The sequence below is a fragment of the Falco punctatus genome (assembly GCF_963210335.1).
Source record: "Falco punctatus genome assembly, chromosome: 5".
Classification (NCBI taxonomy): Eukaryota; Metazoa; Chordata; class Aves; order Falconiformes; family Falconidae; genus Falco; species Falco punctatus.
In genome coordinates, this window is record NC_137584.1 from 80873383 (window position 1) to 80899194 (window position 25812).

General features: G+C 45.8%; 1 protein-coding gene across 6 annotated transcripts in view; it reads right to left on the reverse strand.

Annotated features, from left to right (window-relative positions):
* The window catches only part of EGLN1 (egl-9 family hypoxia inducible factor 1), a 47060-nt gene extending 30795 nt beyond the window's left edge, over positions 1–16265 (reverse strand). For 4 of the 6 annotated variants that reach the window (XR_013928362.1, XR_013928363.1, XR_013928364.1 and 1 more), the window contains exon 1: positions 14862–16260. Coding sequence is in view for 3 of the 6 variants with exons in the window: in XM_080388887.1 (XP_080245013.1) it covers positions 14862–15791 (930 nt within the window). In the remaining 3 variants the exon portion in view is untranslated. Of the gene's footprint in view, positions 1–14861 lie in introns of all 6 variants that reach the window. The other 2 variants (XM_080388888.1, XM_080388889.1) reach the window with 1 other exon arrangement.
* Positions 16266–25812: the final 9547 nt, after the last annotated feature.

Consider the following 25812-nt stretch of genomic DNA (forward strand, 5'->3'; position numbering starts at 1 on the left):
CAGACCGTATTTTAAAATGAAATTTCTACATCATTACCGAAAGTAAACAACAGAGCTTTGAAAACATGGATCTAGTATTGTACACTAACAGTGGGTAATAGCTTCTGAAGAGGAAACTGCATTTCAGGAAACTTTCCGTGGGCAGCCAGCTGATTTACTAACTTCTATTACATGTAGTAGATGACCCTAAAGATACTACAGATCCCAGAACTCTTTATGTCTTAAGTCTATATGTTGTCTTCACTTGATCCGAGATGTGCAACCAAAGAAGAGGAAAACCAATTCTGATGCTGGAGCAAGGCTGCAGAGAAGAACAGGGAGGAACAAGAGGAGTGGGTAAGCACCCGTGGATGACAGAGGCACCTGCCAAGCATACACTGTGGTAACGAAGGGAGCAGGTTCCACAGCACAGGTTTGAATTAAGACTGCCCTGCTACTAACCCCATGAAATCAAGCTGCAAGCACTAATGACTGAGATACCTCATCAGGCCTCAGCTGTAATTGCTTTTCTGTGGCCTCCAGTCCCTTAACCAACCGCACTACAAAACCCCTCTGACACTGGAGGTTGCTCTCAGCGCACAGAATCGCAACCGAAAACAAGAGAAATGCCACCGCTTCACACACAGCACGGTAGCGTGTGCTCACATCCACCCGCTGCGTGCAGAAGGTTGCTCGCATAATACGTCTCCCAGAAAAAACGTTCACATAGAGTGGCCTTGCAAAAAGCTAACTACCTCTGGGTTGTCTGTATCTGACAGCAGCTCTGCTCTCAAGCGTATCAACTGGTCCCCCAGCTTGGCACACACAGAAACCCTGAAGCGCCAGTAGTAAAAAGACTGTAATATATTTTATTCCCAGGGTCAACATAAGCAATCCTGTACCAGCAAGACAACTGAAAGTTACTCCAGAAAACAAAATTTATTTCTTCTGTAAACCCTTAATTAGGGGTTCCCAAGCCAACATAACCCTTCCTGGCAAATGAAGGGCAGATAATAAAATAAAGTGTAAGAGATTTCTCAAAGGGAGAAAACAAAGGGATTCCACCTTCACATCACTGGGAAATTCTGTTCCCCACAGGGCCCCTGAAAAATTCTATTGCTCCCTCTAGAAAGACGTACCAAACAGGGGGGGTAGGGGGGAAATTTGGAATTTTCCCTCATTCAAAGGCGATTTTTCTCTACGGATACTATGGGGCTATTACTAGTTGAACTGCAGAAGCTGAAGCCTCAGTGGTGAGGAAGGATCATTTGTTACTAGCTTTGTCTTTTAATAGGTATGTACCTTCGAAGTAGCAGGGTGTGAGCGTAGAAAGAGCAAAAGGCACAGTAAAAAGTGAAAGTCAAACACACCTCTGCAACATTCCTGTTGCTACATGAGAAGCCTAAACTCCAAGCTAGTCGATGGTGTCTTCACCTACATTGCCTGTGCTGCAGAGGAGTATTATTTTCCATGTTTACAAGGCTCTTTATAAAGTTATAGGACTAAACAGGTAAAAATAATGTATGTTTATCTTATTACCTATATAGCTTACAATATAATTTTGGCATAGCCTTTGGCTCATGAGAGAGACCACTCCCGTTTTCTATTTCCACTAAGGAAAATGACAAAGTCAGGACTCCAGTCTAGGAACTCCTGTGTTGTTCCTGAGTCTGTGCCAGGTGTTAGGAGGCCTTGGGGAGCAACTACCTGTCATTTTCTCCAATCTATAATGGAGGTTTAATAAAAACTTACTCAAGACATTAATTTTAATGCAAAAATTAGAAAGTTTGAAGTATAAAGCATTTTAAGCATGAATCTTACTTCCAAGGCATTCCAGAGTACTGGAACAGGCAAAGCAAAAAGCAATAAAATAGTAAACTGCAAGAAGAATGTCACTACGGACAACTCAACTCCTTTCAGTGAAAAATTAGGAGTTACCAGCAGGATCCCCACAGGACCTGTACTTTTCATACGTGACCTGGGAAAAGGGGGCGAGCAGCAGAGTGACAGTGTTTACATGCAATACTGAAATATGTTGCGTAATCCATCCTGGCCCTGACTGCAGAAAGGTGCACAGAAAGGTAAAACGATACCAAGTGCCTGTATAACAAAACGGCAGGTGAAATTCAGGAAAGAGTAAGTGCAAAGGAATACCTGCTCAAAAAAAAAAAAAAAAAAAATTGTCCTTATACACAGTGATGGCTTCTAAACTGGACAGCATCACTTCAGAAAAAGCTGTAGTAAATACAGGTTGTTCTCAGCACTGCAGCAGAGGCAACTGAAGTGTCATAAATCACTAGGCAGGGAAAGGTAACACAGAGTACATCACTATGCCGGCATACAAATTCATGATATACATTAAATACTGTGCTTCTGGCTGCCTTAGCTTAAAGTGGGGTTAGCAGAAACAGAAAAGCTGCAGAGAAGGGCAGCAGGAATGACCAGAGGTGTGGAACAGCACTGATCTGCAGAAATACTAAAAAGACTATAATTCTTCAGGTCAGGAAGGAAAGAGTGTCAGCTGAAAAATGTATGGAAGCAAATGCCAGACTTTTAAAACCATGGAAAGTAAAACTACTGGGAAATAAGTTTTCACAATACAGAGTCTAGGAGACACTGAAATCACCAGGCAGTAGGTCTTAAACAAAGGAAAGTTCCTCTTCCATCTAATCAAACTGCAGGATTCGTTGTTACAGGATGTTGCAGAGGCCAAAAGTACAAATGGCTTCTAAAACAGGATTACATAAATGAATGCAGTGGTCCAGATACAACTGCTAGCTCAGAGAGTTCCTGAACTGCCAGAAGGTGGATGGTATATAGGAACATCAGTTTATGTACATTTTGAAGCTTCATACAGACACCAATTATCGATTAGTTACAATAAATACTTAATGGTATAAACACAGATGACAAATACTTGTATGAAATGGAGACATCCGATAAGGAAGAACTCTCACCTACCAAACATGAGAAGGCAGAATTTTTAATTACTTTTTTTTTTTTTTTCCCTGTAAGACTGGATACACCTCAAAAATACATAGCTGTAGCCTACAATTCAGGGATGGTCTAGCATCTAGTTCATACAGAAGGCCACTTCAGATGAGCACAACTCCATCTGGCTTCAATTTGCAACTAGATATAGGGCATGGATGGTCAACCCGGCATCTTCCAGGAGGCATGCGGCTCTTTATCTCTCAAAAGCAGTCATGCAGAGGATAGCCCATCAACAGGGTGCCTGCAACTGCCGAATACACGGCAGAGAGCAACTGAGGCAAGCCTAGCCCTCTGCACCCCTGGAACCCGAGGACTCCAAGGGAGTACAGGCAAGAGGAAAGCGAGCAGCAGCACCAAGTACATGTGGAGAATGTAGATGAAAGAAAAACAGCTAGAAGTTAAATGGGGAGTAGGGATTGTAACTGAAGAGCTGCAGGCTTTTGATTTATACCACAGCCTGGCAAAAGATATGAACCTGACTCTTACCTGTTCAAAGGTTCCCTCCTCACACTTCTCTGGAACTGTTTTTAATGTTAGAGTGGGTGGCATTTTTTTAAAAGTAAAATATATCTACAACATACTGAAAATAATCTTGTCCAGATGTTTGTTAAAAAATTGCTACATAAAGTAAAAATATGGGAAATATTAAAGTAAAGCACTTTTTGGTAGTTTGTAGCTTTGAAACAGCGTATTTCACTTTTCTGTCCATCTAGCAAAGAAAGGATAGCTATCCCTGATGTACTATGCCCTCTCACTATAGAAGATGTCCCAAAATCATATATAACCTTAAAATAATTTTGGAGAGGAAGTATGAGCCCCCACACAGATAAATAATTGTTTTGGATTAAAATCTGGCTTAAATCAGTCTTCTGAAGCGTACACATGCTTTAGATCAGCAGCTACCCTAGGACAGTACTGCGTAACGGACATACGCACATACAAACTGTAGAACAGGCAACACGGGAGACAACAGTGAAGAGGCAGCAGCACAGACAGTAGTGCAAGTGATCATGTGGATGACCACAATGGATCCAAGCCAGGAATGTTTCAAACTGTACATTACTTACATGCATTACATATCTGACCACAATGTTCCTTTAAGAAGCAAATGACCGCTAGTAGGAGGACAGACTTCTGGTCACTTCACCCAGAGAAACAATAAGGAGGACTAAGACTACTGACTGTGCCTTTGCTAGAAAAAAAACCCTACTACTTTAACAGACTGCAAAAACTGGCTTGTTCTTTACCTCCGCCACTCCAAACTGCAGTATGTCTTTCTCCACAGGAGGGCTGAGGTGGGCAGGCACCTCTGGAGATCATCTGGTCCAGCCCCCTGCTCCAGCTGGGTCAGCCACAGCAGGTTGGGGGACCAGCAGCTGAGTTTCAAATATCTCCAAGGATGGAGACTCCACAACCACTCTGGCAACCTGCTCCTCCGTTTAATCACCCCCAAAATGAAAAAAGCACTTCTTATGTTTAAACGGAATTTCTTGCATTTCAGTGTGGCCACTGTCTCATCACTGGGCACCACCAAGAAGAGGCTGGCTCCCTCGTCTTTACCCCCCCTATCAAGTATCTGTAAGCACTGGTACAGTCCCCCCACACCTTCTCTTCTCCAACATAACAGCCCCAGCTCTCTCAGCCTCTCCCTGTACGACCTGAAAAAGCAAACCCACTGTTACAAAGAATTCTACTGACTGTCTGATGCTCTGTCACATACGGGCTACAGGAGACACAAATAAAGTTACACCAAACAGAGGTGCAATTAACCAACGTTATTTCACTGGGCATCACATAATATGCCAGCTGAAACTGAGTCAGTTTAAGATGCCCTTATCAACCGCCCACAGTTTCCCTTCTCACAGCAGCGAGGCTGTGTGCCAGCTGCCTGAGCAACAAAGCAGCAGTCGCTGGAACTGCAAGGGGCTGATGCCTCCAGCCCAGCGCAGACCACACACTACCAGAATACAGCCGAAGCTGTTGAGGGCGCTTGGCATCCATGGTGAGGGTGAACTGCTTTAACAAATGCTTGAACAGGGCAAGAGAGCAGCAATGAGAAAGGTATCTTATTAACCAACAGTCAGGTTAGGCTGTTATTGTAACTTTTTGTTTCATTTGACTAGGAACTTCAGGACTGTTCCAACTGTATAGCTGCAGCCCTCTGAACTACGCAAGCAGGAAGGTAACAGACCCTGGCACACCAGAAGGCCAGCAAGCCACTGCAAGAGTACACCCAGCAGAGATACCTACAGCCCCGGCCATTTCACCAAGAATGTAAAGCTATCAATAGAACAAAGTGATGTGAATTGACAATCCAACCTCCTCTCCTGTAACCATGTTTAAAATATTTTGATATAAAGACAGAAAAAACCCAACCCCAAACCAAGCAAATGCATATAAACCCCTCAACTCTTCAGCCAGTTTATGGCATTTTAAAACTTCTTACATTCATCTGACAACCAACGCAACAATTCCTCCACCCTGTTGGGACCAAAAGAGAGAACTGCTTCCTGAAATCCCTCACTGCGTTCACCTTTGTATCGTTTTCAACATAATGCGTGTTTTTGCAGAAACAAGGCAAGGCAGTCTCCGGCTCTGCTCTCACAGCAGCACGCTGGGGCCACATAGCAGCACTCCTCAGAGCTGTACAGCATTCCTACAGTCCAGAGCACCTTCATGGTCAAACTACGTGCTCTGAGCTGGTCTGACCCTAAATTAACATGTAAAATTAATCCTTGGGTATAAAATAGTCTTTTTCATTAGGCCCCGTTAATTACCCTTCAAGTACAGTCTTCATCTCTTCGTTAGAGCACTACGCTCATAATATACACATACCTGCCCTACCTTCGCACACAACGTCCATAGACATATGCAGGCACGCACATTTCTACCTGTTCTATTTAGAACATTATATTAAAAAAAAAACAACCCACAAACCAACAACAAAACTCTCAAGTAGTTTTAAGTTAAATACCAAAGAACAAGAAAGTCTTCAAGTGTAAGCAGCTGTTACGTGCATAAAAGCATTGCTCTATTTTTGACAGACACTGCCCTGGAACAGGGAGTGAATTCACTTTTGACTTGAAGTTTATGACTGCCACTTACCAGCTAATTCTGGCACAAGCCTGCCCTGAAAATATGCTTGATCAGCTATCGTTAACCAACAACCTTCAAAAACTGGAAGGAGTTTACAAGGATTTAATGAGCACCAAATGACTTTTTCAAAAGGCCACAAAGCCAGCATTAGTTCTCCTTTTGAAGGGTCTAAGTAGCAAGTCACAGATCTGAAAGACAAAAAGGGTATCAGAAATAATAACTACTCCATTCAGTAGTAGCTGTAAAGTCAAATAACTTTACTGTTCTGTTCACTGAAAATATTGCTTTCAAAATATTATATCCTTAGTGTAGTGTAAAAAACCTGCCAGTGAAGATCTTGATATATTATTGATAATTGATAATATTCTGAATCAGTTTATTTCCAAAAAACACTTGCACAGTCCTTGGATTGTCCGCAGTCACTCCCCTACTGTGAAGTAACAAAATATAGCAGCACAAGAGACAGGGAGCCCCACAAGCATCCCACTGAAGCACTAATTAACCAATCCACTCACAACAGTCCCAAACTGAATTCTGAAGTGAAAAACTGTTGCCTTTGTACAAGAGCTCTCCAAGGAGCCTAAAGAAAACCAATTTAGTTTCTGGATGGGCAAAAAATTTTTGCTCTAGACAGAGTATCCGTTTCCTTTTTATAAAATAAGCTTCCTTTCTGCTGCAGCAGAAAGCCTTCATTTCAGCTACTAAGCTAAATGTAGCTTACTAGCTACAAGTATACTGTGTGCATACGTACCCAACAGCACTCAGTACAAGACAACATGGTAACAACTAGAAAGACAGCGTTTTGGAAAATTCCAGTAGCAACCCAGCCTGTTCAAGCCAAAAGGTGCCAGGTACTATCCAGGATGGTCTAAGCACCAAAACTGAATTACAAACATCATGAATGCAGGTAAGTATCACAAAAGAGAATAATACGCTACCAGTTATTTGCAGGAAATAGCTGGTAACCTATTAAAAAATTAAACATCATCTAGAAAAAGGGAAAACACCTCTCAAACACCCAGTCAAGGTTACTGATATAACTAGCCCAGAGATTTGAGAACTGCTGTTCAGACAGTCCTATGACTTGGCAGGACATCACTTCCAAGGAATTTCAGTCCAAGAGGCCACTGGCAAGGGAAGGCAGCTCTTCCTCTCAAGCTGTACAGCTATGATGGGAAGCTGCCTGCTTGATTTTTGGGTGGTACTGAATTGAGCCCATTCTGCACAGGAGAGAGTGCATAGCACATCAAGGCAGCAACACAATCAGAAAATCATTGATACACCTGACAGGAAAAAAACAAATTAATTACCCACAGTGCACTGAACTCACTGATGTGCACAAACCTTAAGGCTACAGGTTCCTAATCTCCAGAACAGCAACAACTCAAGAACTGCAGTTGCATAGTAAAAAACAGCTGGGAAAAACCAAGCAACGAATCAAACCAGAATTCCATAGAGCTATCCTAATGCACCAGGGAACAGAGAGGAAACAGGACAGGAAAAGTGAAATAGTACTGAAATTGCCCATTTGAGATGGAGCCCCTGAAGCAGAATGAGCGCTGGATGCGGCACAAGGGGATGTGGCAGAACAGGGACCTTCCTTACCAGCAGCAGCCAGCAACAAACAGCAAGCTGCACCACAGCACTCATTGCAGAGGATGCCAGACCAGCTCTGCCTTGAAAAGAGAAAGCAAGAATGTCCTTGGTGCTGATAAATCTCTAGAATAATGGATAGGGACAGCCAACATGCATAAGTTGGGGGGGGGAAGGAACCAAGAAATAACCAGTTTTCATTCAGAGAAAATGTGGTTTTCCCTGTGCATGCTACATGGGATCACATGGTAGGCAGACCAGCAAAGCTTCTGTATAAAACTGTCACGGGGAAGAACCCTGAAGGACAGAAGAATGCCATTTCTGATGGCAAGAACTGGTCTCACGCTGAACATGGAAGAACAAAGAAAAGAAAAGTTAAGGAAAAAAAACAAAAACCAACACCATAGCTAGTAAAGATTTCTTAAACGGTGTTCAAATTTTCATGAGCAAAATTTTGGGATAATCAGTCCCTAAGTGTTAAACTAAGGCTGTAGTTTGGCAAACACTTTAAGTTGGCATAAATTTGCATTGCTGCTGAAAGAAAGTCTCACCATCTGCCAGTCCCTTGTGCCAGCACAAACATCCGAACACTGAACCAGGAGCACTTCTTTTGCCAGTTTATTTTTCAGATGGATCAGTTCCCCAAACCAGTTCACAAGATGGCCATGTAAATACAACCACTGGCAAAGAAGAGCAACTACTTCTCCAGCAGCGCCGGAGCACTACAAGACACAGATACAGAAGATACAGGGCTACGGAGAAATTTCTAGCAGTCACAAGTGGTGCTCTGCACCCTCACACACGCTATATTCATACCACACTTCAAAGTTAAGAGTTACCACACAGATGGCCCTCAGAAACCAGTAGGGGAATCTGCCAGAATCTCAGCAACGTTCACATTTTCATTTTCACTGGCCATAAACGAGTATCTTTTCTGGATGTTCTGCTTCTCGATCAAAAGATCATTTGCACTGGAGACAACAGACAGTCTTTTGATCTTCTGTTCCATTTGGGACCCAAAATGCCTGTATATAAGGAACTGGAACAGCTTGCCAGAGAAGTTGCGGATTCCCCATCCCTGGAAGTGCTCAAGGCCAGGCTGGACGGGGCTTTGAGCAACATGGTCTAGTGGAAGGTGCCCCTGCCCCATGGCAGGGGGGATGGAATGAGGTGACCTTTAAGGTCCCTTCCAACCCAAACCACTCTGTGGTAACAAATTAAACTGCGCTCATTACACATCAGGGCTCTACCCCCAACAGGGATGTAAGAACTGTGGGCTGCTGAGTATCCATGCACCACCATACAATCCTTCAATGACCAGCACGCTCGTCTAGAAGAAAACACCGTCATCAACAGAAACATCACTGTAAGGAAAATAACTGACAAGGACGAGCATTGGTCATATTCTGTATCAAGGTCAAGCAACTCAAATCCTTATTGGGAGACTGAGCCACACTTTCCCACAACTCAGTGACAACTTCAACCCTATACCATCACCCATTAGGAACCGATCATCAGATCAGTAAGTTTTCTACCAAGAAAGAAATTCAAGGCATGATAGTGAAACAAATCCCCGGAATGATACAGAAGGTTCTCTGTAACTGGGCATGTCACAAGCAATTTGACATGCTTTACAAACATTTTACCCCACTTCACAAACTTTCCTCAGCTCAGATCACCAGCTACACCTCTGGAGTCCTCTGATCAGTGGGAGACTCACACCAGCGGCAGCAGAGTCCCTCACTCGCCCCTGTGCTCACTGTCCTAACAGCATTTTGTCACCATCATCACTTCCCACACTACCTGCTTGGTTGCTGAGTCCTTATTCTCTCTCTCTTATTTTCATCTGTCTTCTTATGGCCACACACGCTCATGGTTGTATTTTGCAGAATAAGATACAGTGGAAAGAACATCCAGAAAACTTGCTCGGGTCTCCTGTATGCTATTTTTAAACAGCATCTGCAAAACTCAAGACTTTAACCTATCCTCCTCCCATATTCCCTTCTCAGTGCTACACAGCTGCCAACAGCTTCAGCTGTATCAGCTGATTACTGCTTCTTGGTGCCATTTCTCTTCCCTTGGAAAGATTAATCTGATGTGTTTGCAGGAAAACCGCAACATAAATAAATGGCCAGAGCAGAGAGCCTTTTCTTTCCAGCTTATAGAAAAGCTAACAGCAGGGTATCCACTCACTCTTCGAAGATTATTCTCTAAAGCAGCTTTACTAACTTTGAAAGAAGCTAATATAATAGGGTACACCTGGACTAGTTTGAATCCGGAGACCTCTAGGTCTTCAGAGAACTCGAGGATGCTCTAGTGTGCAGCATCATATTGAAAACTGATGAGCATCCAGGGAATTATAAGAAGCGGTTAAAGTACTCACAACCAGGCCAGTTTATTTTGAGATGGGAGGCTGGGACAAAGTAAGAGATGCGCAATTATGCAATTCAACAATTCCAAGAAAAGCAGTAAAACAGGCTTGCACAACGTGCAGCTAATCAATCATATTTTTAATCCACTGGTGGCTGAGAAGCAGTGGGCGCCAGTGGCCTACTGGAAGAGACAGGAGAGCATTAAAATGCAGCAATTTGAACTGTAGGTCTTTTCTAGCTATCACAAGAAGTGGGAATGAAGCAAAAACTAAAGGGATTTAACAATGACTGTCAAACTGTCTATTCAGTTTCCTACCAATAAAAGGCACAGGGTAGGGTTAGAAGCTGGGTGGAGCTGGGTGTGATGGAAGCAGAAGAAATAGCTGACAGATCAGATGTCTGTTTATACAGTGATTATTAGGAACCCAGTCCACAACAGGGATTTCCCAATGTTTTTGCAATACCAGTGAAGGAAGCAAACTTCAGATTTATATGAATCAGATTTAGATGATCAGCGGAGTTCAGAACTGGGGAAAGAGAAACCTAGCAAAAAAATCATAAAACTGCCCCCTCCCTTAACCCCTTCTCAGCCTCCATGAAGGAGATAAGAAAAAACCTTCTCGCCTAGGTAAGATTCAGGATGATTTAATTCCCTGGCTTTGATGAGCAGGTTTATACCTCCACTGGCTATCTAAAACAGGACAGCCAGGGAACAGAAACACATGCATGTACAAGTACAGTAACTGATAAGAGAAAAGGGGGGTGGGGGGGTGGGGAGTGTTAATTTTTGAGAAGAGATGGAAGAAGACATATCTAGAAAATAAAAGGAAGGAGAAAAGACACTGCAGTTCATGTATGCAAGTATGTGCCACCATCACCCAGAGAAAAGAAGGAAGCAGGGTCTGGAAAGAAAGAGACTAAAAGAACAAAAACAAGGAATGCAGTAAATCAGGACTTCTGAGATGAGCAAATAGTTAGCCATTCTCTTACACCTGCTGGTGTACTGACCACACACCTCAGAGGAGGTTGGCTAGTTTATACCTACTGCTATACAGATACGTTTCAGGCTGGAGAGTAATCTGCTAATGGTCAGACCTAAGCAGAACCACATCAGTTTAAGCAGATGAGTTCTAGGTAGCCTGGTTAGTCTAGAGAAAACCCCTAACAGAGACTTTCAAATGTAAAACCTCAGGTTTCTCACACAACATTTTACCTTATTTCATTTCCTCTACCTTAAGACACCGGAGAATGTAAATCAGTTTAAAACAGATTCCATTAAAACAATGTAGCTTTTTCCGTGGTCGATAGTTTTACAGGCTAAGAGATGCAGGGTTTACATCTCAAGACCCATTTATTTTCCCATTTTCATGCACTGCTTCTAGACACTTCGTAGTGATGGCAAGTTCAATGCCAACACCACCAACAGGTATACAAGTTCAGCCTTAACTAAATTTGAAGTGATAATCTATGTATCATCTCTTCCATTTTATCTATGGCTTTTTTTCCCCAACACCAAAAACAATTAGCCTTGATCAACAGCATCATTAAAACCTTTGATCAATAATTCATTTATTTCTGTAGAAGTACCCAGCTGCTAGTTAAATCACACAGAATAAAATGCTAAGACTCTATACATGTATTCAGTTATTTTTAAGTTCCATTAATGGAGGGTGGGAATTTCAGCACACTGTGAAGCGGATTTATTTATGATTCATCCCCTCTAATAGGATATGCTTGTTTACAGAGCTTGAAGTAGATCTGGTAAAGGTTAAAGATTCAAGAAAAGCTCCTGTGACTCCTGTGACATAATGCCAGCCCTTGCACAACATTCAAAAATAAAGTCAGTTTTCTAACAAGACGCTGCAGTGAACCCAACAACAGTATTTTAAATGACTGGCTGCAAGTGGTTTGGATTTTTTGCTTGGGTTTCATTTAAAAGGTCTAATAAAAAAAAATAATTTGAAGTTAGGCTTAAAACAAACAAAACAACACACCTTTAGAACTGTTAACACAAAACCACCTTCTTTTCAAATCTACAACACTGCACATCTGATTTTGAGGAAACAAACTCTTAAACTTCACCACCTCAGCTCTCCCCAGCACAGCTACATCCCTGACATCTATGAGCACAGCCCAATTCTAGCATGTCCCCTGTTGCAGAAGTGCTGTACCAGACTGCAATCATTTAATACTGTACCAACCCATCACCTCGTGCAGCTAGCACTGGTAGCTTTTTAGAAAGGGCAGGGGGATTCCCAAGGCCTGGAATTCTTTTGCAGGTTCAGATGCTGGGAAATGAAAGTCTCACCAGTGACGCTGCAAATTGGTTTATTTAGCACCTTCAGTAAAATGGTACACTATGTTCTCCGCACATCAACTACACAAACCACAGTATTGCAACATAAACATGCATAGTCAGGAGTATTAAAGTCATTCAGTAAGAGCTCAGTCGGTCACATGTGCTACCATTTTGACCATTTTGGTCCTATTACTTGAAATGAAACAAATAAGAATAAATATTACATGTAGATCGTTCATTTTCAAAAGTCTTTGCTGTGAAAACAAACCCAACATACCCATCAAGATTTGAAAGTAGACTGTATTTGACTAAAAGAACTAAGCAGCGGTCACCCTCAAAGTGCACTAACAGAAAAGCTCCAGGATAGCCTGTTACAGCTATTACAATGTCTGCACTGCACACCCCTCTATACTGCCAAGAATGAAACTATGCCGGGACTCCGGCAGCAACACAATCAAAATCAGAAGTCAGAAAAAGCAAGGGCAAGATGTACCGAAAAAAAATCCCTTCAGACAACCAAGAGGTGTCTGTGTGTTTATTTTACATCTTCCTTTCCCCCCCCTAAACAGCCAGGAGCCCTGAAGGGATGTACATAAGTTTCCACTGCCGGACTGCTCTCTCTCCCCAACACCTCCCCTCCCAGCCCTTCAATTCAACTTACTGTGGCATTAATGGCAAAGGTGCAGTTCTCTATAGGTGCAAAAGAGAAAAGGTGAAAGTCTCATCACTCCTATCGCTGCTGACTTTACAAATAAGCATGCCCAAACACTGATAAATCCCATGTTTCAACAGATCAAACTCTTCCACTGACTTGTTCATCTCTTCTCACCAACTGCTTCTGTTTATTCAACTCAGGGGTAAATCTGTGAGAGTGACTGTCAGCTCCATTCTGCTCCTGCGGAAACTTCCCTGTATCTCTACAAGCACGGACTTTTGTGGGGAGATAAAAGCAAGGGAAGGTGAGAAGACAGAAAGTAATGCATTTCTGTACCACCAAGGAGTAAAGCACTGCACTTTTACTGACCTGATCCCTGCACCTGCCCTGATGCCCTAAATACTGAGAAATTTCAGCAGTGGCTGAAAAACGAGTGGGGCTAAACAAACCATTGCTTTGCTGTTGCTCCACAAAAGAGCACAACAAGAAGAGAGATAAGATTTTTTCTCTCACAGTTAGCAAATGTATCGGTTACTACTTAGAAATGTAAGATAAGAGTAGTAACATGCGTGATTTGGGATTACAATTCCAAAAGTCCTTTCTAAAGCCCTGGCAAGTATTATTTACAGAAGCATACCGCTGCGCATAAAACCAGAAGCGGTATTCCTCTTCACTGCATAAAACTGAAGCCCAGCAAAGCCACTGATACGTTTAGAGTGTAAGTTCGAAGCACTTGGAGCCTTGAAGAGATTTAGGACTGTCTGAAACATAAATTGGCTTAGAAAGTCCAAGCTAACAGGGATCTAGGGGGAACCTAGACCACATCCCCGTTAGAAAGATTTTAGTGCAGTACTGGTTCAACTACAGGTATGTAAAGATCACATTTGCAAAAAACTGATTCCCACCCACTTTTCCTTATCACGGGAGTTTCCCGTGCCCCAAACAAATCCAAGGCTGTTTTTTGCCCTCCAGTTTCTCCCCTCCTCCCTCCCGCAGCTTCCCACCAGCTGAGAGCTGCAGCTGCAGCAACAACAGCCCGTCTGTGACAGTGCAACCGTCCCGGCGCGATGGATGCTACCAGCTCACCGGCTTCCTTATGTTTTAATAGAGGTAGCAAACTGTGAAGGGTGTTACGCCCCCCCCCCCTTTTTCTTTTTTAACTGGAAGAATACTGATGAATATTCATTACTAGTCCTTTATCAAGGGGGAGGATATTATTTAAAGAACTGGAAGAGAACTTCAAACTAGGCAAAGACACCGGGAAATTTTGCCTCGGTTGTCTGGACTCAAAGAGTGTGATTTTTGCAGAAAACAGACAGGACGGTAGTAAACCCCCCGGTGCCTCCCTGCAGCAGCGCTGCCCGCCGCGGCACTGCCCACGCCGCTCCCACTCAAGCCCCGCACCCGGCAGGCGTCCCCGGAGCCGGCACCCAGCAACCCCGGACCCACTCGTGCGGGGCTGCCGCTGCCCCGAGGCCGCCTTGCAGCCGGTGCCCAGCATACGGTACCCCCCGCTTTCTGGGGACAACAAGTATACCGCTTTCATTATTTTTTTTTTTTTTTTGGCGGAACGTGCGTTCCAGTATTCACCGCCTAGCGCATGAGCTTCCAGGTCAAGTGTTTTAACGAAACGCCGGGATATAAATGAGGTGGCTCCCCCTCCCCAGCAAACAAACCCTGTCACACCGCCGAGGTGGGGAGCGACCCCCGGATGCTGAGCGCGGCCGGCCCCGGGCCACACGCCCAGGCACACGCAGGGACGTGCGCACCCGCACGCACACCCGCAGGCAGCGCACACGGCCCCGCCGCCCCGCTCCCCCCCACCCCCCCGGCGGCAGCGGGGGGCACCGGGGGTCCCGGCTCTCGCACTCACTTTCGTCCTGCCGTTGATTTTGTAGTTGCCCAGCTTGCCGTTGCAGTGCCGGATGAGATCGTCCATGCTGTTCATGAGGAGCCGGATGGTCTGGCAGCCCGGCTCCTTGCCCTCCACCCAGGTGATCTTGTCGCCGCGGATGTCCTTGGACGAGTCGCTCTTCTGGCTGACGAGCTGCCCGTCGGTGAAGCGGCCGGTGTGGTGGAGGGCCCGCACCTCCTGGGCCACCAGCCCGCCCAGCTCCTTGCCGAGGAAGTCGTCCACCACGCAGATGCCGTGCTTGTTCATGCAGGGCACGATGTACTCCAGCGCCAGCCGCTGCGGCACCAGCGACTTGGTCTGCCCGTTGGGGCGCAGCGCGGCCCCGCCGGGCCCCGCCTGCACGCCGCCCGGGGACAGGTTCGACTTGTCCCGGTACAGCAGCACCGCCTCCCCGGACGGCGACGGGGTCTGGGCCGCGGCCGGGGCCTCCGCCTCAGCACCGGCGGCCGCGGCGGCGATGTAGTTGTTGGTCAGAGGGGCGGCCTCGGCGGAGGCCTCCGGGGACGGCGGCGCTGCGCCCTTCCCCGCCGCAGCCCACCCCGCCGCCCGGCTGCCCCCTCCGGCCGCGGCCCCGGCGCTGTGGGCGCGGGTCGGCGTGGGGTGCCCGCACCGGGGCTCGGCAGCGCCCCCTGCCGCGACCGTCGCCGCCGCCGCCGTCGCGCCGCCGCCGCGGCAGATGAGCTTGTGCTTCTTCCAGTCCTGGCGCTGGTGCTCCTTGCTGCAGTAGAAGGAGCTGCGGCAGCGCCCGCACCGCAGCAGGTTCTCCATCTTCCCGCACAGCTCGCAGTACTGCCGGTCCCGCTCGCTGCTGCAGCCGCTGCTGCCGCTCCCGCCGCCGCTGCTCTCGCCGCCGCCCTGGCCGGCCCCGCCGCCGCTGTCATTCGCCATGGCGCTGGTGGTGCCGCCGCAGCCCCGCTCCGCCGCCGAAGGGTTATGTAAGGAGGCGGGCGGGAGCGGCGCTAACGCGGGCCCCCGCCCGGCCGCGCGGGGAGGGAGCGCTCACTGCATCATGGCCGCCCGGCTCCGCCGCGGCCCCCGCCGCCCTCCGCCTCCGCCGGCCCGCGGCCTCCTTCGTGGCAGCCGGGCGCGGAGCTGCCGCGGGGGCCCGCGCCGCCCTCCCTGCGCCGCTAACGCCGCTAGCACCGCCTCATCGCCGCCCCGCCGGCGGCGGCGCGGCCGAGGGGCAGAGCGGCGGCGGGGGCAGCCGGCTGGCGCGGAGCGGGGAGGGGGGGGCGCTGCCTTCCGCTCCCCGCCGGCCTCTGCCCAGTGCGCGGGCCGGCGCGGCCGCCGCCTCTCCCCGCCGCGCCTCCGCCGCTGTGTCGGGGCGAGGAGGAGGCGCCACTCTCGCGGCTCGCTTTGCACGTACGCCACTTCCAGCCCGCCAGCGCCGCCGGCGCGTCAGGCGGGCGGGGCCGCGCCGCCAGGCGGGCGGGGCCGGACCGGGGCAGGCCGGGCCGTGGAGCCGAACGGTCCCGCCGCAGCCGCAGGGCCGGATCCCGGCGCTGGGAGTAGCGACGGGCCTCGGCCGGGGCGCCCCCGCGGCGGCGGGAGGGCGGGCGGGAGCGGCCCGCCGGGAAGCGCGGAGCCGCGCTGCCAGGGGCGGCGGGCACCCACAGACGGTGCTGGCGGCGCTGCCCGCGACACCCCGGGCGGACGGTGGGCCGCTGCTCCGCGGGCGGCCTTGCGCTGTCGCCAGCGGCGAGCGGCCGCCGCGGGGGGGGGCGGCGGCGGCGGCGGCACGGAGGGGCCCGGCGTGGCATAGAAGCCGGGCGCTGTGGCCATGAGTGACGGGGAGGGTGGCGGCAGCGCCCAGCCGCAGTGGAGGGCCGGGTGTCGTCGCTCTCGTAGGCCCCAGAATACCCCAGCCGGGTGGCTGGCGGGGCGGGGTGTGCGCTGGCTCCCGTTTAAATAACCTGTGGCTTGTGTGCCACCGAAGTCGCCGGTAAAAAAGGCCGGAGTCCGGCGGGTTAGAAGGGCAGAAAGCAGGAAGAAGGTGCAAGTGATGTGGCCGGCAAACGAGGCCTGGAGCCGGGGCCAGTGCTGTGATCAACATGGCACGCAGCCCCTGACAGGAAAAAGGAAGCGGGTATGGCAGAGCAGCGCCGGTGCAGGGACAAAGGTCCACACACAGTCACGTCGGCTGTCAGAAGCCGCATGAGGACCTGGACTCCTCCGAGGTGATGTGTAAGCTCCAGTCGGTCCGGCTTAACCGTGGCTTCGCTTGCTTGTGGGAGACGCTAGGACAGTGGAGTGTATTCTGCAGGTTCCTGCGATACAGCCCAACGTGGAGGCTGGAGCCTCAGAGCCTCGTGGTACGCTGGAGCAAGGCCTCCTCCCGGGCCGGGGGTCTCCTGCACACCCCACTCCCAGAACCATTGGGTGAACTGCCAGCATGTGTTTGCTCCGAGAGCAGGGCAGGTGAGAGGTAGCGCCTGCAGTTGGCTGTGCGCTGCCCGTAAGTTAAGCAAATCCATTCTGAAGTGTCCAAGAGTCCAAGAAGTGTCAAATACATGAGCCAATATACAGATCTGGAGGTAGGAAGGTGAAGTGAATCCTCTTGGTTGGTAACTCATAGGCTGCTGCAGGCTTTCACGTGATCTTGGATAAACCATTTTCTCTTTGCCACTGTGGGAGGGCAATAGTAGTGCTTTTGCTCCTCGCAGGCTGTTGGTGAGGCTTAAGACTGTGATATACTTGTATTATAGTGAGATGGCTTTATATACACAATTGAAATGGTTTAGTTCTTGCCATGTCTCTACATAGAACTGGATTTAAAATTAACCGACATAGCAGTAGGACTTGGAGGAATGTTAGGCACTGTGTGTACTATGTGAAGGGTGTTAAAAGGAGAAACAAAGTGTGCCAAGGATACAAACGCCTGTGGTGCATCTACAGAAGATGAGAAGGAGAAACAGGATGAATTTTTAGAAGGGCAAAAGGAGTAGCGAGAGGACAAGCTCATGAAAGCCCAAAGGATGAGATTTCAAGGTGAATGTGATCAGCAAGCTCCATGGTGAATTTAAAAAAAAATAGAAATGAACCAAATGAACTGGAAAAGCTGGGAACTAAAAACAGATGGGGTTGCAGATTAGTAATTTCTTTGTTCGTTGCTCTTACAGGGAGGAAAATACAGTGGTAGAGGCAGAAGGAAGTGGGTTAAAAACAGGTTTTAAGTCCAGGCATAAAGTGTACAGTTTTTTAATCTAGGTTTAATGACAGTTTTACTACTTTACCTACAGGTATATGAGGTATGTCAGCAACACTAGGCTAGGTATTCCTCTAGCTTGCTTTAAACTGAAATTAATGCAACTGAATTTGTTGGACTCGCAGCATTGTTAAACCAGGCTAAATGAGAAGAGAGTCGAGGCTGTTATTTCCAAAAACTTTGGAAATGCAAACAATGATATTCTGCTAGAAAGAAACTGAAGAGTTAAGACCTTTCGCACTTGTTGCATACTCCTTCAGCAAACAGCAGAGATGAAAGTCACAGGTTTGAAACTCAGTAGTCCAATTATGAAACAAATAAGAAAAGGACCAAGGTACAAATACAGTGCCTGGCTAAAACCTAATGATAATTATCAATTCATGGGCTAATTTGTCTTCAAAAGTCATTTGTTCTTTCCCTCTCCTTACCACATGTCTTTTGGGATGCAATTACAGGTCTTGGTCTTAGTTTTTACATTTGCTAATGTGCTGAGCTACTTCAGGTTGTTTTGACGTACTGTTCCCCTGCATGGTCAACAGAAGTACAGAGTTCAACAAAATTTATCTTCGGATGTATGGAGCATTTGCCATATTTTATGATTACAGCGCTTCACAGCAGCACAAAACAATTTAATGATGGCTGTTGTCCAGTGACAAAGCTGCAGAAAAGAGTGGTGGTGGTAAGGAAACTCTGGAAGACAATGAGTATTTATATTACAATGGTGTCTACAACATGCTAGAAATGTTTTCCAAGTATATAAAGACTCTATTCATTTCCAAAAGGCTTGTTCCTTAAAAGACAGAACAAGGGCAAAGCACGATAAAAAGCAACATAGGGTATACAAAGCAAAAGGACCAACACGGTGGTTGCTAAAACTGAGGGGGGATGGGACTTCCTCCTCTTATTTTTCTGCTGGTTACTCTTCATTTGCTCCCTAATGTGGCGTACCCAAGATGGCTAATTTCTTGTCTGTGTCAGTGAACATCGGACAAGAACTTGGCTGGTGACTAGGTAATGATGACATATACTGCTTTGCAGAGAATGCAGATGAAAAGTCTTTAAAGTGATACCAGTCACGATGAGGGTAAACTTAATGCAAGGTCATAGTTTTTTGTCACCACTGAGATAAGGATTTGATACGTTTATTAGAAATGAAAAAAAAAAAAGGGGGGGGGGGGAGGGAGTTGGCCAATGAATAACTTTTATGTTTTCATTAAGTAGTAATAACAGCAGCATTTATAATATGCTTTATGTATCTTGAGTACTACAGTGGTAAGATTGTATGAGCAACCGAAAAAGAATCTTTGAAGCCCAGGGAGAGGGGGGAATGCAGCATAACAAGAGTAGAGAAGTTTCATTCACAGAACAAAATCAGCTTAAAAATGAAGTTTAAATAAAAAGTAATCTCATCTTCAGATAGTTTTGCTGTGAACAGGAAAAAGTCCCTGGGACTCCAGGCTAAGTTTTTCACTGCTGCCAGAAGGCCACTTGGAAGCTACACATGCTCCTTACGGTGGTGGTAGTGTAAGGCATCAATCAGGCAGATATGTGTCCGTGACAGTGTCATGATTAAAATTTAGAACTTGGGGGCTTGTAGCATTTGCTCTTTTCCCTCCAGACCACTCCACCATGTTCTTCAGCCTGACTGCTCTTATTCCACTTAAACCATTATTCACTGATCTCTACAGCAGCATTTTTCAGGCTTGCTTTTCATACTAGCAAGTGAACTGTAACAGGTTTGCAGCTTTTCCAAATAAAACTAGAGAACTGTTTGTCTGAGTTGGATCCTCTGTTAAACTCACTTCCTTTCTAATCGGGACAAACTGTACAAACTCTATATCCACAAGGCTATGCAAGTGCTCCTCTATTGAATATGTGCTCTTTTCCTGAGGTACTCAGAGGGTTAGTGTGGTTTATTCAACTCCCAAATACCTCCCCTGCTCCCTGTTTCTGCAAAGTGAGGAAAGGATCGCTCACTAGAGGTGATCAGGAAGGTGTAGGGTTATTGACTAGCTGTGCTAGTCCCAGCCATTACGGAGGAGCACTTTCAAGGTCCAGGCATGGGCACTCTGATGTGCCAAGAGCTTGGTATGCTGCTGTCACAGTATGAAGTGGCACAGAGCTTTTGGGACAATGGCTCAGAAAATCAGGCTCAGAGCCCTGAAAATAATCGGCAGTTACCCTGGACCAGCTCCCATCCCGTTTAGTGCCTGTTGATGACATTGTAGTTTCCCTAAAAGGTTTTGCTGAAATTCAAGTAACAGAATAATGTAGTTGTTTATCACTGAATATCATAATGGTGTAATGTTTAAAGGGAAAACCTTTCATTATAATCTGGGATTATAAGGGTTGGGCTAAATTATAAGGAGAAGTATTCTCAATTACTTTGTAAAAACTTGTGTTTAATATTGTGGGATACCTCCAGGCTCTTCAGCTAAAATTGTTTTTGCAGTCCCTGAATCTGTCTGAAATTATATGTGTTTGCTTCTGTGGGAATATTGCCTATTTTTATTACACCAAAAATATGGTTAGTGTAGATCTAGAGAGATTTATGTGTGTTTTAATATTTGACTAGTTTAATAATTGTAGTCATATTTAAAGAAAAATTAATTATGCTAGTGAAGTACAAGAGTGTGTCTTTTTTTTTTTTTTTTTAAACTGAAAATGCTGCTACTAGATGTCTGTATCTGTAAAGCTAAATGCAGTGGAGCTTAGAAAATGCGCAATACTCACTCCAGTTTTGTCCTCATTTCAAACTTTGTACCATGGAAAGTTCAAAAGCTTTTTCCACATTGTTTGTGAGGTTTCTCCAGAGGGAGTATTTCAGGCTTTGGTTAGAAAAGAATTCCCCGTCTTGCTAAAGATTGACAATTATGTACATTTTTAGCCTGTAACTTAAGCAAGCCAGCAGGCCCTCGGGGTGCCTAAAGTGCAGTTATGAACAGAAAGTTACTTTTCAAGTACATTTTTTAAACACTATGTGAAATCCACTCACTGATACAGCGATAAGCAGTTTTGGAGGGGAAACACACCCCCCACCCCCCAAGATTCTTGTTTTATCTGTGTGTAGGTCAAATTTATCTGAACTGCTCCAGAAGCTTTTCTTTATTTTGGTGCAGATGAGTCTTCCAGCATGAGAACAAGGAGACTCCAATGTAAAGACAGGGACCCCAACATAAAGAAAGTGTCTCCAGTGCTTCGTAGGGCCACAATCATAACATGACCTTTTCACTTTGCATCTGGTATGTGCTTCCTGCCCCTGTGTCATCATGATTCAGCATCATGACATGCTGAAAGACCATCAAGGTGGAAACAATGCCGAGCAGTGTTACGATGATGTGGCCTGCCATGATTATTTTGTGTGTACCTGATCTACTGCACATCGTATTTTCTCTTTCCTCGTCTTCCAGCTGCCAGGCACGTAGTTCTCTTTTCTGCCAGTGCCTGGCCTTGTATTTGGAAAAAACCAGGGATGCCCTGGGGTATGGGCAAGAAGGACAGGTCACTCTGTGCCCCTTGGTTTGAGAAGCTTGAGAGCACCTTAGCCCATGCATTACAATATATCCTGCTATTTAATGAGTTACAGTGTCAGCTTTTTTTTTTTTTTTTTTCCCTGATTCCCTAGAAACTATTACCCAGAGCTCAAGAGTGGAACTTGGGAACTGTTCCTGAAGCCATAAAGATGTATTTGTTAAAAGACTGGACATTTGGACATCTTATCTTTGGGTAAAGATGCAGTTTCTTTTCCCTTTCTCCAGCTGGCTAGCACAATTCCTGGTATCTCTTAAGTTCTTTTTCTTATTCAGGCAGTTGAACCAGTAAGAGAGATTCTAAGAAAACAGTGAGCTTAAAACATTTGCTGCTACGAAAGGAGAAACCTGTCTCAGTAATTTAAGAGAGGAAGGAAAAGGTAATAGTGAGGGAGGTTTTGAGCTGATAAGAGTGACTAGGTGTTATTCCTCAATAAGATTTAGGGGGTTTATTTTATTTTTTTTTTAATGAGGCAATTTCTGGAGAAGAATGGGGGCAGGCTTCATTTTTGTTTGCTTTCCAAGTAGAACAATAGTGTCCTCCCCCTTTTCTTGAACAATGGGGATACAATATTATAGCTCATGTTTTGTTAAACTATCAAGATATCACATCTGTCCTGAAGAGCTCACCTTTGCCAGGGCTGCCTACAGACACGCACACAAGCGTTGTGAGCCTGAGCCCTGAAGAGCCGTTGCAATCTGGATGGACTCAGTACAACTCAGCACCATGTTGTCCTGCACTGCTCGTCCCCCCTTCTGCTAGGATGGTGCCTGTCCCCACACACCGCTCCGATGTGTATTGGGATGCAATGTCCTGCTGCTCTCCTGCCATTGTCCTCCTCAGCGTCTCCCCCATCCCGATGGCTTTGTGATGTCTTTTTGTGCATTTCCGTCCTTCCCAAAGACCCAGGCTTTTACGCCATGCCCTTCTGTTTGCCTTCAGTGCTTCTCTTGTGCCCTTCTGCAGAGCTTTCTTTGGCTGCAGTCCATTTAAGTCATGGTGTTGACTTGCTGCCCACCAAAAGAGGTGGTTCTGCTTCCTCCAGCAGCGTGCTTCTCAGCACCACGCTTGTCTAGCCCTTTGGTGAGTCAGTTCAAGAGAATAGTTTTCTGTTGGATTAACAAGTTGGATCTGCTTACCCAGTGGTTTGATGTGGTGCAAGAGAGGGTGTGGACCAGCAGAGCCAGGAGTCAGGGAGCGAAAAGCAGGACCACCCAAGTCAGAATGGTAAACTAACTCAGTCATGTCATGTAACTTTACCCTTTTTTACTCCATATTATATAACTTGACCCATTTCTACGTTCTCCCTAATGGAGAGAGACACCTTTCCTTTTGAAACTGTTGAGAGAATCAGCAAATGCAAAGTGCAGGTTATTCTATACCAAGACAGGGTAACGGCTAGCATCAGCTGATGCTGGTATCTGAGGATTCAGGGAGAGGCGTTTCAGGCTATTGATTCTGTGAACAGCATGCCAGGGAGTCACATTTTGTAAGCTGGTTTTTGTATTGGGGTTTTTGTTGGCGTTTTTATTTTTCAGGTTTTAGTAGTTGAAGGGTTCTGTCTGTTCATTAAAATAGTTCCTGAGATTTTAGAACTGAACAAATGCGGTATTAAAGACTGTGATATTGGTGCACACTCATGATTGTGTCCTGTGTCTTCTTGTTTCCTATGCCAACAAGCACAACCCTCTGTGCAAATACTTTCAGTCTAATACCAGAGTGAGATATTTCAGCATGTTTAAAGCACTTCCCAAGCAACTTATACCAAGGGCAGATATTTACTAAACCAGGAATGCTAGTAGTGGATATATAGTCATTTAAATTCCTGTATTAGTATGAGAAAAATTTTGTTGTCTCCCTGCATGATCTTAATTGACACTATTCATTTTGTCTCTTTCCGTGGACGTTCAGATGGCACAATGCTGTTAATGAATCCAGTAAAACAGAAGGCTGGAATTGTACACTGGAGAGCTTTTACAAAGCAGTACCTAAATATTAGGTCCTGGAAAATTAAACTTACAAGGAGTTCATGCAGGCACACAGCTGAATATGAATTATTAAAATCTTTGGTGTGTTCTCAGAGTGATAGTATGTGCTACCGAGCTGTAATTAGGGCTGGGTTGCATCTGAGTCTCACTATCATGCTGCATCAGTTTGTCACTGCTAGAATTGCTACCCCTGAACCTGTTCCTTTCTCACCCAGCTAGCTAATTAGTGACCTAGAGATAAGTTGGCATTTATTGGTACTAGGAGAAATGGCCTTTCATTTTTATGCAGAAGCGAAAAACAGGTCAGCAAGCAATTTACACATTCTTCATCCACCCACAGTGCAATGGAAGATGATAATGCTTATCTTGTCAGGAGGTGGATTTCACTTTTTTCCTTACTGTTTCGTTGGGCTTACATTTTCTCCTTGGCATTATTCTCTCTTTTTTGTTGCTGTTGGTTGAGGCTTTTTTGTTGGTTGGTTGATTTTGGGGGGTTAACCTCAGACTGTGTCTAATGCTAGGACCATGTTTGGGAGTTTTCATTAAAAGAATTCCTAGAAGAGTTCCTCAGATTACAGTTTCCTCACTGTGTGATATAGATAGAGCTTGAACTGGAAGGTATAGGCAGAGAATAGATAGACGCTTTGTCCTCACCTATTTACGTGTTGTTGAAATTTGGGTGGGAGGCAACGCTCCTCACTTGTGCAAACATATCCTCCAATAAAAGCCATGTGCTGTGGCAAAAGTAGTTAAGGGCTTGCTGGCCCCCCTCCTTTTTTTTTTTTTTTTTTAAATAAACAGCAATTTATCAATGTGAGAGGCCAAACACGGCTAGCTCATATACACACAAAGGCTTGTGTGTTTGTGGATATGCCCACTACGTGTGCCCAGCCTGGCTCCTACCTTATTTTAGCTAGGGTGACCATTTCTCCCCTATTTTAAGAAATATTCTGCATTTCATTTGTGACGAGTAAAAGAAATGCTGAATCATATCTTTGTGGAGCAACACTCAGCAGTGCATTTGTTAGCGGAGCCTTATTTTTGATTTAAAAATATCAGCCTCAAGAGACCGAATCTTTTAAGAAAAAAATACAGCATGAAGCTAAGAAGATTTCTCCCTCTCTGTTATCTTAAGATAGCACTGAATTGCAAATCTAGGATAAAAATCAACAGGGAACGTGGATTCATGTTGGAGAATCTGCCTTAAACCTCTGATTTTGCATTTGTAATCCAGATATGGATGAGGCATGTCAGGAAGAAAACTTCTTCGAAGGTTCATAAATGCCAACGTGTAACATCAAATGCTTGCCTGGTGCACTATATGTTTTACTGCAGTGGTTTACTGAATGCTATATGCAGGTCAAAGCTATGAAGCCAAGGTAGCAAGCTCATTTCTTTTTGTAAGCCTTCAGAGCAGCTAGATGAGAGCCCTTCCAGAAAGCTCTCTGGAAACTTTCATCCAGCCTCAGCCCTCTATAAATAGAGGAGGTCTGCATCCCCGAGGAGGTTTTGCAATGCTGTTCTGCAAGGGAGTGCTGAGCTCTGATGGAGGCAGTGGAAGGAGAGGTACATGGTGGGACCAGGAAGGGGACCGGGAAGGGGACTGGGATCTGCTTGAACGTGAGATAAGGTCTGTGGACAGGTTGCGAGGAGAATAGTTGAGATGGCAGGCTCTTCGCAAAAATGTGTGTCCATTAAATCCTACACAGAGAGTACTGCTGGCAGAGTGGAAAATGCAGCCACAGCGACCGTGAGCTGCAAATGACAAAGATACCTGATATTTCCCCGATCAGTCAAGAGACACTCCTGAAGAGATATGTCACTCCCCCAGGTGAATGGAGAAATGGTTTCACTGGTATCAGTGAAAATTGCAATAAATGTGTTAAGAATTACTGTAGTTTACCACATAGAAATTTTTAAATTGTTCTGATGGACTGTCGTGAGTGAGATAATAACGCTACAGAGTAATCACAAATATAACTCTGGAGTAAGTCTCAAGAGCAAAACACTTGGAACTTTGGTTCTAAAAAACATGTAAATATAGAAGAAAACCAGCTGACTACTACAGAAGCTAGAAAAGTCTGTCCTAGCACTCTCCATTTTCATGAACGTAGGTTCCTTGATTGTGACAGCAAGTTAAAAAGTGTTGTCTTCCAAATTTTGGCTACAGTGTATTTTCCAAGAT